Source organism: Malaclemys terrapin, chromosome 1, assembly GCF_027887155.1.
Source record: "Malaclemys terrapin pileata isolate rMalTer1 chromosome 1, rMalTer1.hap1, whole genome shotgun sequence".
NCBI lineage: Eukaryota > Metazoa > Chordata > Testudines > Emydidae > Malaclemys > Malaclemys terrapin.
Window position 1 is genome coordinate 310,799,219 of NC_071505.1, and position 17,465 is coordinate 310,816,683.

The following is a 17,465-nucleotide window of genomic DNA, read 5'->3' on the forward strand; positions in this document are numbered from 1 at the left end:
ACTGGGATCCTCATGGCCTAGTTCATACCAGAAGAAGTCAACATAAATCAGTCGTGATTCTGTGATCAGTTGTACTTATAAACTGTATAAATCATACATTGTATTAGTACCATGTTCCCTTTGTTCACAAATTCCCACCTCCTCTAGACTTTGGACTGTGTTCAGTAATTTTATGGGCTCTGCTGTGTATGCTCCCCAGGCTCCAAATTGAGGTTTTAAAGATTTTGATTTCTATTTTAAGAGTTACTTTGAAGTGAATTACAACATCTAGCATGTATTGTGGGTAGCTGTGTTAGTCTGTATCCACAAAAACAACAAGAAGTCCGGTGGCAGCTTAAAGACTAACAGATTTATTTGGGCATAAGCTTTCATGGGTAAAAAACCTCACTTCTTCAGATGCATCTAGCATGTATATTACATACAGTGGTTCCAATTTGTAGAGGCATGAAGGGGGCAGCGGGAGGTTATCAAATGAGCCTCCAGTATCAGGCATAGTGAATTGTGGGCACAACTACTAAAATTTCAATGTCTACGCAGGCAAAATTAAGTAATTTAACATCTAAACATTAGTATCTATGCCTGTAACTTCACATCCACAATTAATTGCAGGCATCTGCAAAATTGAAGACTGTTTTTAAAAGTAAAGCCCTAAATGTTGGGGATTATCTTTTCTTTAATTAAATTTGTGTGATGCACTGGAAGGAGGTTTAGGGCCTATCTGTATCAGTTAAACAACTTACATGGCAGAGACATGGCAGGGGTGTAGACAGCAATCCTTCCATGACTATTTTGTCCAGGCCAGCACTTAGGAAGACTTTATATGGTCATATTAAGCAGTCAGAGAGCTAGAGAACCAGGGAACGCTACAGGGTCTGTCTGTGTCTAGTAGCTGACAACCAAGTTCTGTCTCTCTTCTCTACCATGGGAAACACTATTAGAATCATATCATTATGTTCATCAGGGTTGTAATTTGATCCAGTAACATGGTTACACCACCACTTGATCCCATCTACACAGGCAAAACCAAACGGATTTGGGATTATCATGTAAATTTGACAGTGTAGATCTGCCTTTACTGGCCAGGGTTTAACTTCCTCTTCAGCTAAATTGGCTTCTGAGTGAATCAATTATATCTAAACTGCATTTAGGCATATTGTAGTATCTCATTTCCTTGATTAGCTACAGTTGTCAAGAATACTAGTCCGTACTTTTGTTTTCCATGGGAACTTCAACACTAATAGGAGTAACACATGAATTCCCTGGCACATCTGTCTTTTCATTTATCCTAGGGGGTATAGATTGCTCACAGCTATTAATACATTATCAGGACAATGGGGTTTAGTTTGAGTATTGTAAAGCATACCTCCTTTTCAGCATTCAGGTCATGTACAGTGTTGGGCACAAAATCAAAAATGAAGTCAAACAATTTCCCTAGATCAACATAATAAAGGAAAACCCATGTTAAACCGAGCATAGAAATGGAGAATAGCTTCTGGGAAAGTGTGTTACCCATTAATTATGGAGAGATGGTCTTTCAATAGTTAAGGTTGTGATTAGCTTTCTATTCTCAGACTGTTTTTTGACATTCCCACTAGCCAAGATGGTCAAAACTAAATTAATCATCCTGAAATTTCTCATAAGTTATTTTCTTCTGCAGATTTTTTGGGGAAAGTATATACCTTGGCCCTGCCCTTCTGCTGGCTCTCCCTTGTCTTGACTTCCAAGTGCTCCTGCACCACAGTGCACAGGGAACCCCTGAATTGTTGAGCTTTCCACTGCAAAGAAGGTGCACAACCTATGTGTGACCTCCCTAGACCCTGTCTCCCTCTGCAGTAGAATTGCACCAGTTTCACATTCTGTGGAGTTCTCCACATCCATGAAGGTTGGGGCAAGATTTTCCTTGATTTGCATAAATGGTTGTAAATAATTAAGTAGCACCTAAGATTGTGTTACTTTTCTGTTGGACTCTATGCTATACAAATATTGAAACATTTGTACAGACAGAAAAACAAGCTGAACCCACTTATTGAAAGGCCTGGAAAAGTATATGTGCCAGATTTTATTTGCAAAGACATTACACTGGGAATGCCATTTCCAAAATCACCAGCGGTGCAAGTAGAATTAATTTCTTACCGGTACAGTGCATTCATGGGAGGGACACAAAGGGAGGCATGTGACCTCTGTGTGTGACCTCCCACATGACTCCTCACCGCCCCCAGCCCAGGGCCCCCATGCTCTCCCGTCCCCTCCCCATGATCCATCCCACATTACCTGTGGGGGCTCTGTCCTCCTTTCTCTGCGCTGGAGACTTCTGAACCACAGGACTCTCCAGAACTGCAGCAGCGAAAGGAGCAGAACATGGGGCTGCTGGGTGGCCCCACACCAGCAGCTCCTCTGGCACGGCTGTACCGCCCCCAGCCCTATCCTCTGGCGGGGATGCTGTACAGACCCCAGACAGGAGACGCAGCTGCATGGAAGGGCTGGAGAGGCAGGGCTGGAGGCAGTACAGCCACACTGGAGGAGCTGCTGATGTGGGGCCGCCCGGTGGCCCCACGTTCTGCCCCTCCTGTGTCTTTCCAATACAGCATACCGGATACAAATATCTTACTGGTACGGCATACTGGACCGGACCGCCCTACTCGCACCACTGAAAATTCCTCTCAGTTTTACATTCCCTTGTTTTTCATGTACAAATTAACTGAATAGATTCCTAAATAATGCAAAACCTCAAGCCAAAACAAAAAGACCCAGATTATTTGCATTTTAATCTGATAATTTCACAATGATCATATTTATATATTACAGCACAGCCTCGATTATTTTCTGGTTAGATTTGTGACTAATGGGTCCCCAAGATGCTAGCTGGAGACAAACATGTTTGACTATACATTTAAGAAAAGACCTACTAGCTGAGAGCCCAGTCAGAGACACAGAAAATAATTTACATTTGCACAGAGACAGAACAGTGAAATGCTGTCAATATTTTAAGGAGTTTCTACAAACATTGTCCACTTGGCGTATGATGAACCCCACTTATCAGGGATGTGTGTGTTTGCAATGGGGGAGTCGGTAGAGTGAAAGACTGGGGAATCTATTCACTTATTCTCCCCCTTAAACCAAAATGCATTTTTACAAACCAAGAGGAAGAAAAAAAATCACTGGGCAAACAAATGTAGGAAGCTGGAAAGGGCTAAAAATGGCTTTATACTGCATAATTCATTTATATATGCATAGTGAAAGAATCAGTTAAGCAATTTGGCAGTTGATGTGTTGCATCAAGTAGGCACTATTCAGGTTGCTAATGGCAGTAATTCTGTGTATCAGTTTGAAGGAATGTGTACATTGTTCCTGAAAACTATACTGAGTGTTTGGACAGCATAACCTAGAGGATGACCTATATAAGTGGAAGTGGGGATAGGAGGTGAAGACTTTGTATCCTCCCCTGTAAACCTAGCTGCAGTCTAGCTAATCGCCTCCTCTGTCTGCAGTCTAGTTTATTCCAAGGGCAAAACAACTCTTCAAAAGTATTCTGCCCAAAACCCTTCATGGGGCTCTTAGGTTCTCCAAGAGCCTTTTCCAGCACATAATGAGGCAGAGGGAGAAAGTGAAAACTTGCCTCTTAGTCAGTATACTTACAGTAGTGTGTGTGGGGAGAAAAAGGCATAGCTCTGTTTCTGCCCTCCACGTGCTTGCAAGTACTGTAATGCACAGGGTCATTTATAATTAGAAACATGACTCACTAGGAAATGCAGCTATGTCCTCAGAGAAAACGACTTTTTCATGCCCTTCAGTTTAATTCCTCTCCATATTATTGTCACTCTCCTCTCTCATTTCTTTTTCTTCTTTCAGGACTCGAGAGCTGATATTAAGAAGTGGCTGCTAGCAGACCAGAGAGCTAAGACAGGGCAGACTTTGGTTCCAACATTGTCTCAGCTTCCTGTAAAAAGAAGGAAAAGGAAAACAGGAACAACATCTTTCACATTCTCACTCTCTCTCCACAAAATGGACAAAAATCAGTTACAGAAGAAAATGGTGTGAATTCAGTTAAAGTTGCAGAAAGAAACCAAGATCTCTGTGCTTGCCAAGTACCATTGTTGCTGAAAATGAGACAAGCAAGCATGCTGAACAACTGAGAGCAGGAGGTTTGACAAGGAATCTGGATAAAGAGCAGTCAGTCAGAAGCACAGCCACATTTCGGAGATAAGGGATGGAGTGAACAGTGAGTGGGGTTTCATAAGATTGGGCTTTCTGGAGTGCATTTAAAGAGAAAGAGACGACGACACTCAAGCAGAGAAGATAAAAAAATAATTTGTTTAATTTATAAATTCAATGTCTGCTTCATGTTCTTAGCAGGAAAAGATCACATGAAAAAAGAGGATGGAGACCAAGGATAAGATCAGGTAAATGAGTTAACCATTGTGAAATACTTTGATTAGAATAAGGTGGCTATCAAAGCTCCTGATGTTGCTCATATTCTCATTGGCTTTAAGTGGGAGCAAGATTGCCTGAAATGGACCTGGAGTTTATCAAAAGGTGCAGTTCATAAAGGTAAAATGAAGTGCTTAAAAATTACACTATAATGTTGAAGGGCCATATTGTGATCCCTTTATTCATGTTAGTTAGTAGTTACTCATGTGAGTACTTCCACTGAAATCAATGGCATACCTTATGTGCGTAGCTGCTCACCACTATGAGTAATAGAATCACAATCTGACCTTAAGTTCTCAAGTTACTTACAGAATCCACATTTAGCTTAAGCATTTAGACAAATATATTTGAAAATAAGGAAGATGAAAATAATTTTGCTGCTTCACTTACTGCACCTGGCAAGGCCTGAATTCAATGTTCTGTTTTCCTTGCTACCAGCTAAAGCAGGGGTGGGCAAACTTTTTGGCCCGAGGGCCACATCTAGGAATAGAAATTGTATGGTGGGCCATGAATGCACAGAAAATTGGGGTTGGGGTGTGGAAGGGGGTGAGGGCTCTGGTTGGGGGTGTGGGCTCCAGGGTGGGGCCAGAAATGAGGAGTTCAGGGTGCGGGAGGGGGCTCTGGGCTGGGGCAGGGGAGTAGGGTGTGGAGGGGGGGTGAAGGTTCCAGCTGGGGGTGCAGGCTCTGGGGTGGGGCTGAGGAGTTTGGGGTGTAGATGGGAGGGAGATCAGGGCTGGGGCAGGGGGTTGGGGAGCAGGAAGTGATACAGGGTCTGGCTGGAGGTGTGGGCTCTGGGGTGGGGCTGGGGATGAGGGGTTTGGGGTGTAGGAGGGTGCTCCTGGCTGGGATTGAGGGGTTTGGAGGGTGGGAGGGGGATCAGGGCTGGGGCAGGGGGTTGGGGCATGGAGAGAGGCTCAGGGGTTCAGGCTCCAGGTGGGGCTTACCTCAAGCAGTTCCTGGAAGCAGCAGCCATGTCCCCACTCTGGCTCCTACGTGGAGCCACGGCTAGGCAGCTCTGCACGCTGCCCCGTCCGCAGGCACCACCCCTGCAGCTCCCATTGGCTGCAGTTCCCGGCCAATGGGAGCTGCGGGGGCGGTGCTTCGGGTGGGGGCAGCGTGCAGAGCGGGGCCCCCTGGCTGCCCATACACATAGGAGCTGGAGCGGGGCCATGGCTGCTGCTTCCGGAAGCAACGTGGAATGGCCCCCGACCCTGCTCCCCGATTGAAGCGGCAGAGTGGGGCTATGCCGCTGCTTTTGGGAGACGCGTGGAGCGGCTCCCGACCCTGCTCCCCAGCTGGAGCACCAGAGCGGGACAAGCCCCAGACCTCACTCCCCAGTGGGAGCTTGAGGGCCAGCTGAAAATGGCTGATGGGCCGGATAGAGCATCTAAACGAGGCCTTTGAGACCACAGCAGTTAATTTAATATTTTCTTGCCCTGTGAGATGTTATTTAAAATGGTCTTGCTGTCCGTGGGTGGAATTCATCCCTTGATGGTAGGCCCATGCAAGGCTCTTCTTCCCTCTGCTCTGTGGAATCTCCTTGATGTACCTGTGCAGTGTGATTCAGGCAGATGGATGTGCAGGATCTACAGAGCAGCCACTGCACATTCTGTCCACTTGAGCGGTGAACTCTGCACTGACATGGAATATGCCATTGCAGAGAGGAAAAGTGAAAGTTGGTCAGGGTCCTCTGCATGGACTGGGTCATTATTTGAGTCCACAGGCTGAAATGGTAGCCCTGGAGGGGCTGAGCTGAAGCCTTGTAGCCTACCCTGGGGTTGTGTGGGTTGATGTCCTCTCCAAACTCCACACAGGCAAACCACACAGACTTGATTATGTCGGCTTTATGCATGACTTGAGAATTCTACCCTAAAAACAAGTTATTTGATTTCTCAATTAATGGTGGATCAGAAAGGAGTGAGAAATGTTTCTTATTAATGTTGTGGTTAGTCTGATTTTACTTTGTTCCTAGTTTTATATTTCAGTTTTAATTTTTTTATACTTTATTTTTTGTTTGCGTATGTATTTTTTCACAGTTAATTATGATTATTTGTTGTTTCCTTTTGAACTCTGTAAAACTTTAGTGGAAATGATATATTCTTCAGTTTTAAGTGATTAAGTCAAAATCAAAAATTGTCTATCCCTCATTAATCTGATCCGCAAGAAATAGAGAACAAAGCCTTTCAAATACAAAGCTTGTACAGCTAGAAATATCCCCAGCCTTCTAAACTGACACCAAGGACTGAAACAGAGCCACATCTCCCAGGCCCTACAATTCCCTGTCCTGAACAGCATCCCTAGGGCAGGAGTTTATCCCTCCATATGACCTTACGAGAGGGAGAGATATTCAAGTTTTGGCCATCCGTAGGTAATTTTAAAAATCAGATAAGAGGTGCTTTCTCCATCCTAGATCCTAGAAAGAGTGGTGGTGTGGGGGCCTTTTTTCCTTGGTTGCTGCAGTGTGGTGAAGCTCTCTAAACTTTCTCCTCCCTCCAGTTACTGTTATATGTAGAGTCTCAGGTAAAATGAAGGAAAGAAAATGGATATCGGTGTTCAAACATTTGAGAATCCAAAAAAAAAAAAAAGAAAGAGGAAACTTCTCTTTTATCTTTGACATTTAAGACTAAAAAATTGATGTCAGAGGTCACTGGGTTGTCTGAACAATGTTGCGAATTCTGTGGTTTGGCTGTGGAGCAAGGGTTACTTTTGCACATGCAGGCTGGTTACGAAGAGAAAAGGATATCTGAGACAGTACAGCAGGGGTGGGCAAACTATGGCCCACGGGCCGGATCTGGTCCACCAGCCATTTAAACCGGCTCTCGAGCTCCCGCTGGGGAGCTGGGTCTGGGGCTTGCCCCGCTCCGGCGCTCCAGCTGGGAAGCAGGGTCGGGGATCGCTCCATGCATCTCCCAGAAGCAGCGGCATGGCCCCGCTCCAGCCAGGGAGCAGGTTGGGGGCTACTCCACACTGCTTCTGGAAGCAGTGACATGGTCTTGCTCCGGCTCCTACGTGCAGGGGCAGCCAGGGGGCTCCACTCTGCATGCTGTCCCTGCCCCAAGCGCCGCCCCCGCAGCGCCGATTGGCTGGGAACTGTGGCCAATGGGAGATGCAAGGACGGCATCTGCGGACGGGGCAGTGCGCAGAGCCGCCTGGCCGCGGCTCCGCGTAGGAGCCGGAGCGAGGCCATGTCACTGCTTCCAGAAGCAGTGTGGAGCAGCCCCCAACCCTGCTCCCCGGCTGGAGTGGGACCATGCCGCTTGAGGTAAGAGCTGCCCGGAGCCTGCACCCCTGAGCCTTTCCCCGCCCCCCAACTCTCTGCCCCAGTACTGATCCCCCTCCCGCCCTCCGAACCCCTTGGTCCCAGCCCAGAGCACCCTCCTACACCCCAAACTCCTCACCCCCAGCCCCACCCTAGAGCCCTCACCCCCCACCCCCGCACTCTACTCCCCCGCCCCAGCTTGGAGCACCCTCCCACACCCTGAACTCCTAATTTCTGGCCTTACCCTGGAGTCCACACCCCCAACCAGAGCCCTCACCATTTCCCGCACCCCAACCCCAATTTGCTGAGCATTCATGGCCCGCCCCTGCACTACAGACATCCTGGGCCACAGCATAAGCACTTATTTTGATTCAGTGTCAAAAGGTATTAATTGTAGTCTCCTTTCTCTAGTTCAGGGTGGTTAATTGGCTTGGTGCCTCTACAGTGAAAAGAGGTCACCTCTTCATTTTTCAGAGAGGATTTAATTTCCCTTGGATAAGGTTTTTTTACATGATGAGTGTGTGACCTAGCTGCAGTGTCTCCCAGGTTTCCTTTGGCTTGAGGAGTAGGTTTCATACTCATTAGTGCTTGTTTTTCAGTCTGAAAGATGACTTTTTTCATGCTAAAGACAGGGCACATGCTTCACTTTTGCATGCAGAGTAAATGATTCAATCTGTATTGCTTGAGAGCAGATTTCTGCATCACATATTATCATGTTGTCAATAATTTTTAATTCTGTACCTCAGCCTGAAGTACATAATGGACACTAATAAATTATTAAATTAGGGACCTTGTACCACTGAGATGATAAATAACCAGTAATATCAATTATATAATGAATGCCATTCTTCCTGCTCCTTGCAGGTTCTGTGCAGTTTATGCTTTTATGTACATTTATGTTTAAAAGAGCTTCCATTAGACTGTTTTTGCATTTTTCAGGATTCCCACTGGAGTCTCTTTCCTTTTTTTTTATTCTACTTTTAAGCAATTTTAATTGCTGCAAAAAATAAAAAAAGTCAATCTTAAAGATTTTAGTACAGTATTTTACCAGATTTTCTACTTTGATAAAGTATGGATTTATCAGGCAGCAACTGAAACAATATCTATATGTTCATAATTACAATTATGTGTCAGCTATTCAAACTTGTGTATCTAAAGTTAGGCATATAATGCCCCAATCCTGCACTGCTCGGGACAGATAGACACCCCCCCCCCGCACCCACATGGAACCCCTCTGATGACTTTGCATGGACATAGGGGTTTCCCAGTGTGGAACACTTTGAAGGATCAGGACCTATATCTATATTTAAATGTCTAAATCAGCACTTAGGCACCTACAAGTTTTAGATGTACTTGGTGGAAAGAAGGGATGGTTTCATGGTTAAGGCACTGGAGTGGGACTCAGGAAAATTGGGTTAAATTTCTGGGGGGAACAGGGGGTTGAATGGGGGCAGGGGTCCCGGGGGAGGCAGTCAGGAAGGAGGGGGGGTTGGATGGGGTGGCAGGGGGCAGTCAGGGGCAGGGGTTCCGGGGGCATTCTGGGGACAGGGAGCAGGTGTGTGTGGCTGGGGCAGGGGTCCTGGGGGGGCCGTCAGGGAAGAGGGGGGGTTGGATGGGGCAGGATTCCCGGGGGGGGGGGCAGATAGGAGGTAGGGGCCGGGCCACAACCCCCTCCCCTAACCAGCCCTCCATACAATTTACGAAACCCGATGTGGCCCTGAGGCCAAAAAGTTTGCCCGCCCCTGCTCTAGGAGATACTGCAATACATATAATAATGATAAGTAGAGATTTCAAGACTAATTTTAGGCTTTCAACTCTTAAAGCTGTCCCTACATTGTATATATTTGGTACTATCAAGTTATATTTAGTGTGGTGGGATCCCAGTTCCAAACGCCCCTTCACAAACCATCAGAGGCTCCTCTACTTAAATAAAAGAATCAAATAAAAGAAACTTCCTTCTCAGAAGGGCCTCATTTAATAGTCTTAGGGCTTGTCTTCACTGCAGTGTTAGCCTGAGGTATAGTTCAAGCATTGCCTCTAACCTGACTCCCATCCGCATACAAAAATCTCTAGCTCGAGTTATGTGGTGCCTACACTCGAGCCAACTGGCCTATAAGGGGTGTGGTTTGAAGCTTGAGTGCTGCTGTCACTCGAGCTAGTAATACAGTGAGGATGCTGCTACAGGATACGTAAAACTCTTCAGAAGCCTTATCTTCACTGCTAAAAAAGGTGTATTTTTTACATTGGGGTAATTGACACACATGAGCTGCTGTCCTGAGGTAAAAACTTAATAAAGGCAGGGCCTTTAGTTTTACCATGAGGTAAACAGCTCTTTGCTCCTGGTGTTGACCTTGGTGAGTTTGAGGGGCCACACTGGAGAGCTGCACATACCCCATGCCCAATAAACTAGTGCTGCAGGCACATGTGTTTGGCACTAGGATTTCTGGAGCTATATCCCAGGGTTCTTTGCACCTCACCAACTGGAGCTGCTCTATGTATTGGTGTGTGGTGTATTATGGGAGAACTTGTCTGTCCTTGCTGGATAGCAAGTGGTTTTAGCCCGCCACATTTAGCGGAGGCTTTTCTGGCTCTGCACATTCCTCATGCCCATTCCAGCTAGGGAACAAGCCATAGATTTGTTGGATGAGCTGATCCATGGGTGAACTTTTTATGCAATGGAATAGATGTTCAGTGAGACTCTGGGTGGCATTTCAGGAGCAGTTTCTGAAACACGGAAGATGGCGGGACTTATAGGGCGATTCATTCATGGCAGACTGGACAGACATGGTACTTGCTGCAGTTGCCATACATTCTGCTTCTGGTGCAGGAGAAGATCGAACTCGCACAGTGTGGTGGGAACCACATTGTCATAGAGATCTGGGATGACCAGCAGTGGCTCTAGAACTTCCACATGAGGAAGGAGACCTTCAGGGAGTTGTGTGAGGAGCTTGCCCTGACTCTCTAGTGCCACAACGCACTAGTAAGGCCTCCTTAGGGAGGCCTTACTAGTACAGAAGCAAGTTTCAATTGCCCTCTGGAGGCCGTTGCAAACCAGTTTGTTGTTGGAAAGTTAACTATCAGGGTTGTGATAATGGAGGTCTGTGAGGTGATTAATCCTGTGAAATAATAGCTGGCTTTAAAAGAATGGGGTTCCCCTACTGGGCTGAGGCTATTTTGATGGCACAGGTGCCCATAATTTTCCCACCAGAAGGAGCAAGCAAATATGTGTATAGCAAAGGGTTCGAATCCCTGCTTCTTCAGGCCTGGGTTGACCACTGAAGCAAATTCATGAACACCAATACGGGAAGTACAAAAAGGTACATGATGCCAGGTGATGAGGAGATCTGACATTTACATGCTGGGACAAAGAGGGACCTTATTCCTTCTTAATGTTGTTATCAAGAGGGTGTTGGTGCCCATTACTTATTTTGGGAGACCCCTCCTATGCACTTCTGCCATGGCTCATGAAACCATACCCTGACATCAGAGGACCTGCCACAGGAAGTTTCATTGTGGGATCGTGGTGGATTGCACATTTCACAAGCTGAAGGCAAGATGGCACTTGCCTACAAAACCATTTGGATTTCAGTGTGGCTGACTGCGGCCATATGATTGTGGCCTGTTGCACTCTGCAAGGATAAAGGCGAGTATGTTTGCATGGTGTGGATTCAAGACACTAATGGTTTGCAGACCCAATATCGGCAACCAGAAAGTGCACTGATCACTTGGGCTGGGTCCAGGCAGGCAAGGGAAATAAGTGATGCTTTGTGTGCCTGCATGCTTGCACCACAAGCTGGTGTGAATGAGCTATGATGCTGTAATGGGGCCTGTAATGAGGTGATGATTTGAACAGTTTTGATCAACCTGCAATCAATTTTTATTGCTGTATTATACAACTGTCAACTTGTTACAGGTTTTATGCCACTATAGGTTTTGTGGTCAAGTATCAGGGGGTAGCCGTGTTAGTCTGTATCTACAAAAACAACAAGGAGTCTGGTGGCACCTTAAAGACTAACAGATTTATTTGGGCATAAGCTTTCATAGATAAAAACCTCACTTCTTTAGATGTATAGAGTGAAAGTTACAGATGCAGGCATTATATACTGACACATGGAGAGCAGGGAGTTACTTCACAAGTGGAGAACCAGTGTTGACAGGGCCAATTCAATCAGGGTGGATGTAGTCCACTCCCAATAATAGATGAGGAGGTGTCAATTCCAGGAGAGGAAAAACTGCTTCTGTAATGAGCCAGCCACTCCCAGTCCCTATTCAAGCCCAGATTAATGGTGTTAAATTTGCTAAGGAATTTTAATTCTGCTGTTTCTCTTTGAAGTCTGTTTCTGAAGTTTTTTTATTCAATGATAGTGACTTTTAAATCTGTAATAGAATGACCAGGGAGATTGAAGTGTTCACTTACTGGCTTATGTATGTTACCATTCCTGATGTCCGATTTTTGTCCATTTATTCTTTTGCGGAGGGACTGTCTGGTTTGGCCAATGTACATGTCAGAGGGGCATTGCTGGCACATGATGGCATATATAACATTAGTGGATGTGCAGGTGAATGAGCCCTTGATGGTGTGGCTGATGTGGTTGGGTCCACTGATGGTGTCGCCAGAGTAGATATGGGGACAGAGTAGGCAACAAGGTTTGCTACAGGGATTGGTTCCTGGGTTGGTGTTTCTGTGGTGTGGTGTGTAGTTGCTGGTGAGTATTTGCTTCAGGTTGGGGGGTTGTCTGTAAGCGAGGACTGGCCTGCCTCCCAAGGACTGGCCTGCCTCTGTGAGAGTGAGGGATCATTTTCCAGGATCGGTTGTAGATCGTGGATAATGCGCCGGAGAGGTTTTAGCTGGGGGCTGTATGTGATGGCCAGTGGTGTTCTGTTATTGTGCTTGTTGGGCCTGTCCTGTAGTAGGTGATTTCTAGGTACCAGTCTTGCTCTGTCAATCTGTTTCCTCACTTCCCCAGGTGGGTATTGTAGTTTTACGAATGCTTGATAAAGATCTTGTAGGTGTTTGTCTCTGTCTTAGGGGTTGGAGCAAATTCGGTTGTATCTTAGGGCTTGGCTGTAGACAATGGATCGTGTGATGTGTCTTGGATGGAAGCTGGAGGCATGTAGGTACGTATAGCGGTCAGTAGGTTTCCGGAATAGGGTTGTGTTTATATGACCATCACTTATTTGCACTGTAGTGTCCAGGAAGTGGATCTCTTGTGTGGACTGGTCCAGGCTGAGGTTGATGGTGGGGTGGAAATTGTTGAAGTCCAGGTGGAATTCTTCAAGGGCCTCCTTTCCATGGGTCCATATGATGAAGATGTCATCAATGTAGCGCAAGTAGAGGAGGGGCACTAGGGGACAAGAGCTGAGGAAGCGTTGTTCTAAGTCAGCCATAAAGATGCTGGCATACGGTGGGGCCATGCGGGTACCCATAGCAGTGCCACTGACTTGAAGGTATAAGTTGTCCCCAAATCTGAAGTGGTTGTGGGTGAGGACAAAGTCACAAAGCTCAGCCATCAGGCGTGCTGTGGCCTCATCAGGGATACTGTTCCTGACAGCTTGTAGTCCATCCTCATGTGGAATATTGGTGTAAAGTGCTTCTACATCCATGGTGGCCAGGATGGTGTTTTCAGGAAGAACATCAATGCATTGTAGTTTCCTCAGGAAGTCGGTGGTGTCTTGAAGATAGCTGGGAGTGCTGGTAGCATAGGGTCTGAGGAGAGAGTCCAAATAGCCAGATAATCCTGCTGTAAGAGTGCCAATGCCTGAGATGATGGGGCGTCCAGGGTTTCCGGATTTATGGATCTTGGGTAGCAGATAGAATACACCTGGTCGGGGTTCTGGGGGTGTGTCCATGTAGATTTGTTCCCGTACTGTAGCTGGGAATTTCTTGAGCAGATGGTGTAGTTTCTTTTGGTATTCCTCAGTGGGATCAGAGGATAGTGGCCTGTAGAATGTGGTCTTGGAGAGTTGCCTGGCAGCCTCCTGTTCATACTCCGACCTGCTCATTATGACTACAGCACCTCCTTTGTCAGCCCTTTTGATGATAATGTCAGAGTTGTTTCTGAGGCTGTGGATGGCATTGGATTCTGTACGGCTGAGGTTATGGGACAAGTAATGTTGTTTGACCACGATTTCAGCCTGTGCCCGTCTGCGGAAGCACTCTATGTAGAGGTCCAGTCTGTCATTTCGACCATCAGGAGGAGTCCACGCAGAGTTCTTCTTCTTGTAGTGTTGGTAGGAGGGTTCCTGTGGGTCAGTGCACTGTTCAATGGTGCGTTGAAAATATTCCTTGAGTCGGAGACGACGAAAGTAGGCTTCCAGATCACCGCAGGACTGTATCGTGTTCGTGGGGATGGTGGGACAGAAAGAGAGTCCCCGAGATAGGACAGACTCTTCTGCTGGGCTAAGTGTGTGGTTGGAAAGACTACATCCACCCTGATTGAATTGGCCCTGTCAACACTGGTTCTCCACTTGTGAAGTAACTCCCTGCTCTCCATGGTGTCAGTATATAATGCCTGCATCTGTAACTTTCACTCTATGCATCTGAAGAAGTGAGGTTTTTACCCACGAAAGCTTATGCCCAAATAAATCTGTTAGTTTTTAAGGTGCCACCAGACTCCTTGTTGTTTTTATAGGTTTTGTGGGTTTCGTGTGATGTGTGAGATTTTGCAACTTAATTAAAAATTTATGAAACAACTTCCTACGTCCATCTTCCTTTACAAGAACCCACACAGCAACCTGTTGTACAACCAAACCAATTTATTAACCAAACAACTGAATAAAAAAAAAGTTAAACCATTACAGGCGTAACAGCTTCCTCTTCACAAGTAGGAAGTATCAAGTGTGCAGTGTGAAGAGAAGTGTACGTGTGTCTGTGCAAAACATTCAAAACCAGAGTAAAACAATGAAATTGTATGAACCCCAAACTCCAAGCCTCACAAGTCAGTCTCACTGGAAGTGGAAGCAGCTGTCTGTAGATCTCCTCCTATTCTCCTTCCCTCTGGCAGAATGTGTTGCCTGGTTTGCATGTGGCTGCAAAGGATTGTATGGGGCTGTAGATAGCATGGGGATGGAGAGCACAGGTACATTTGTCCACTCCAGTTCATAGAGTTGTCAATGACTCAGCCAACCCTAGAGTTTTCCAGTGCCTGCACTGGCTGCAGGATGTGATACCATGGGGGAGATTCTGTGGGCATCGGTGAAGCTGTCAAAGGGCGCAGCTGTGGAGCTGGTACTGGAGCTGGCAGCTGCACCCTGTTGGTCACCAAGTTGATCAGCCTTTCCATGAGCAGATGGTCCTGTCCTCTATTCCTCTGCTCTTCCTTGAGGAGTTTGTTGAGCAGTCTATCCTCCCTTTGCATGTCCTGTTCCTCTTTCACACTCTGGAGCTCCAGGTACTCTTCACTTGTGCAGACCACACCACCAAACATCTCATCCTTGGCCCTCTTGTGTTTCCCCTGCTTCTGGACAGTCCTGTCCTCCAGAGTTCTGGGTCAGAAGGTTGGTCCACCTAAGGTGAAAATGCTTGCCAAGACAATGAAGGAGCATATTTTTTTCTTTGTCATTGTGGTACAGGGAGGAAGGAGAGGAAAGAATCCCCCCACTTCACATTCTGCATCAATATAAAGCCAGATTGCAACTTTTTATTATTTTGGAGTGCTTCTCTTACTTCTTTATGCATTGTCTTGTTCATAACCTCCTGCTAACATAGGCAGTCCATGGACTCACTGTGGTAAGAATTATATATTCATTTATTTTTTTAAAATTTGTGTTTGGCTGAGGGAGGATGGGGTGAAATTGTAAAAAGGGCACTGTTACCAGAATTGATTCTGACAATGTTTCAGGCCGGAGAAACCCTAGGAGACATAAATATTTCAGAAGTACCAAAATGGAAAAAGGAAGTTGTCCAGGCTAGTGGTGGGATCCCATCTGTTTATGAAAAGGAGATTTTTTAGTATGTGGTACTGAGCAGCATATCAACAGGGGGAAAGGTTTAGTAAATTACCATGGTTGCCCTAGCAAGTTTGCCCTGTCCAGGAATCTGACTGACTAACTAGAGTTCCAACTTCTTGAAAATTTTTCAAGCATCATCTGTCAGGAGTGGAGGGAAATTAGAGTGAACATTAACAGGATGCTACACTAAGATGCAGAGGCTTGGTAGCATCAGTGTGGATTCTCCTGTGCTGTCCCCCACCATAGACCGGGACCCAGGTAGTGTCCTGCAAATGGAAAGAATTAAAAGGACAAGGACTGAGGTCCTAAAGGGACTTTACCACTTTGTACAAGTCCAAGGGACTTATAATCCATGATGTCTGGGAAAGTGCTCTGCTAATCAAGGTATAACTCTATATCATTAGTGTGACCGAGTTACAGAAGAGCAGTAGTTGCAAAGTTATGCACTCATTTCTCTTAGGTTTGTAACCCTTTAATTGTTTTGCATTTTTTTAAATGAAGATAGGCTGAAAGAGTCGCTAGTTATGTGTTTTAATTTTTTTCCCTTCACTCGGCATTCTTCTTGGATCACACATGCTGATGGGAAGGAACAAGAAGAAAGTAGGTTATGGAAAAGTTATCGCTTCATTGTGACGGGATCCCCGAGGTACAACCGTGGGACTGTGGGACACTGTGCCCCCTTAACTCACTGTTCTGGGTTGTCTCTAACAATGCCTTACTGGTGAGAAGCAGCAAACCCCTCCAGGTGCTGTTACCACTTGGTACAACCACATTTGGAACCGCACACCCAGCTAGATTGCATGAATGATCCCAGAATCACTCACGAATCACATAGAGAAAGGCACCAGCCAAATCCCCCCAAGCACCCAGCCTTGTACCTCAGGAATATACCATCTTGCACTGCTCAAGACCCTTTCTTGAGCAATGCAATTTTATGTATTGGTTCACCAGTTCATCAATGGAAAGGGGACGTACACCACCCTTTGTAACCTGAGCAGATTTACCAAGCACGTCAGTCAAACTAACTGGTAAGGATAAACATTAAAATAAGTTTATTGATTACAAATAGATAGTTTTTAAGTGATTATAAGTGATAGGCAAAAAGTCAGAGTAGTTACCAAAAGAAAATAAAAGATAAAACGCAGTCTAAATTCTCAACCTTATTAGACTAAGCAATATCTGGACTAAGCAGTTTTTCTCACCCCACTGGATACTGCAGGTTGGGTACAGTCTTTCATACACAGGCTCTCCCTGTTAGCCTTGGGACCACTCTCCTCAGCTCCAGTGTTCTCGTTGTCTTCAGCGTAGGTGGGGGAAGAGACAGGACAAACCATGGAGCTTCTGTCCTCTATTTTACATCCTCATTCCATGGAGAAAACAAGTCCAGGTATGTCTGGTGGGCATTGCTGAGTCACCAGGCAAGGTTGAGCAATTCCTCTGTCATGGCCTTATGCAAGTTAGTCATTGAATTGTAACTCCTTTGCTGGACAATGGCTGCTGATGATTGTTCGACACCTATCCAGGCATTGGTTAGCTCCCTTGTTTTTTCTGAGGAGCTAATATCTGGACGGTTTCCTAACTTACAGCATATTTTAGTGACAACCAACCACACAATCTTATAATAACAACAACAACACACTTTTATGGGGGGAGGGATAGCTCAGTAGTTTGCGCATTGGCCTGCTAAACCCAGGGTTGTGAGTTTAATCCTTAAGGGGGCCACTTAGGGATCTGGGGCAAAATCAGTACTTGGTCCTGTTAATGAAGGCAAGGGGCTGGACTCAATGACCTTTCAGGGTCCCTTCCAGTTCTAGGAGATAGGATATCT

At 45.9% G+C, this 17,465-nt stretch overlaps 1 protein-coding gene across 7 annotated transcripts in view; it reads left to right on the forward strand.

Moving 5' to 3' along the window:
• SACS (sacsin molecular chaperone) overlaps positions 1-17,465 on the forward strand; it is a 244,919-nt gene that overhangs the window by 132,545 nt on the left and 94,909 nt on the right. For 5 of the 7 annotated variants that reach the window (XM_054015428.1, XM_054015429.1, XM_054015430.1 and 2 more), the window contains one exon: positions 3,850-4,400. In XM_054015428.1, coding sequence (XP_053871403.1) covers positions 4,378-4,400 — 23 coding nt within the window. In that variant the 5' untranslated portion in view covers positions 3,850-4,377. The remainder of the gene's footprint in view (positions 1-3,849; positions 4,401-17,465) is intronic. The other 2 variants (XM_054015431.1, XM_054015432.1) reach the window with 2 other exon arrangements.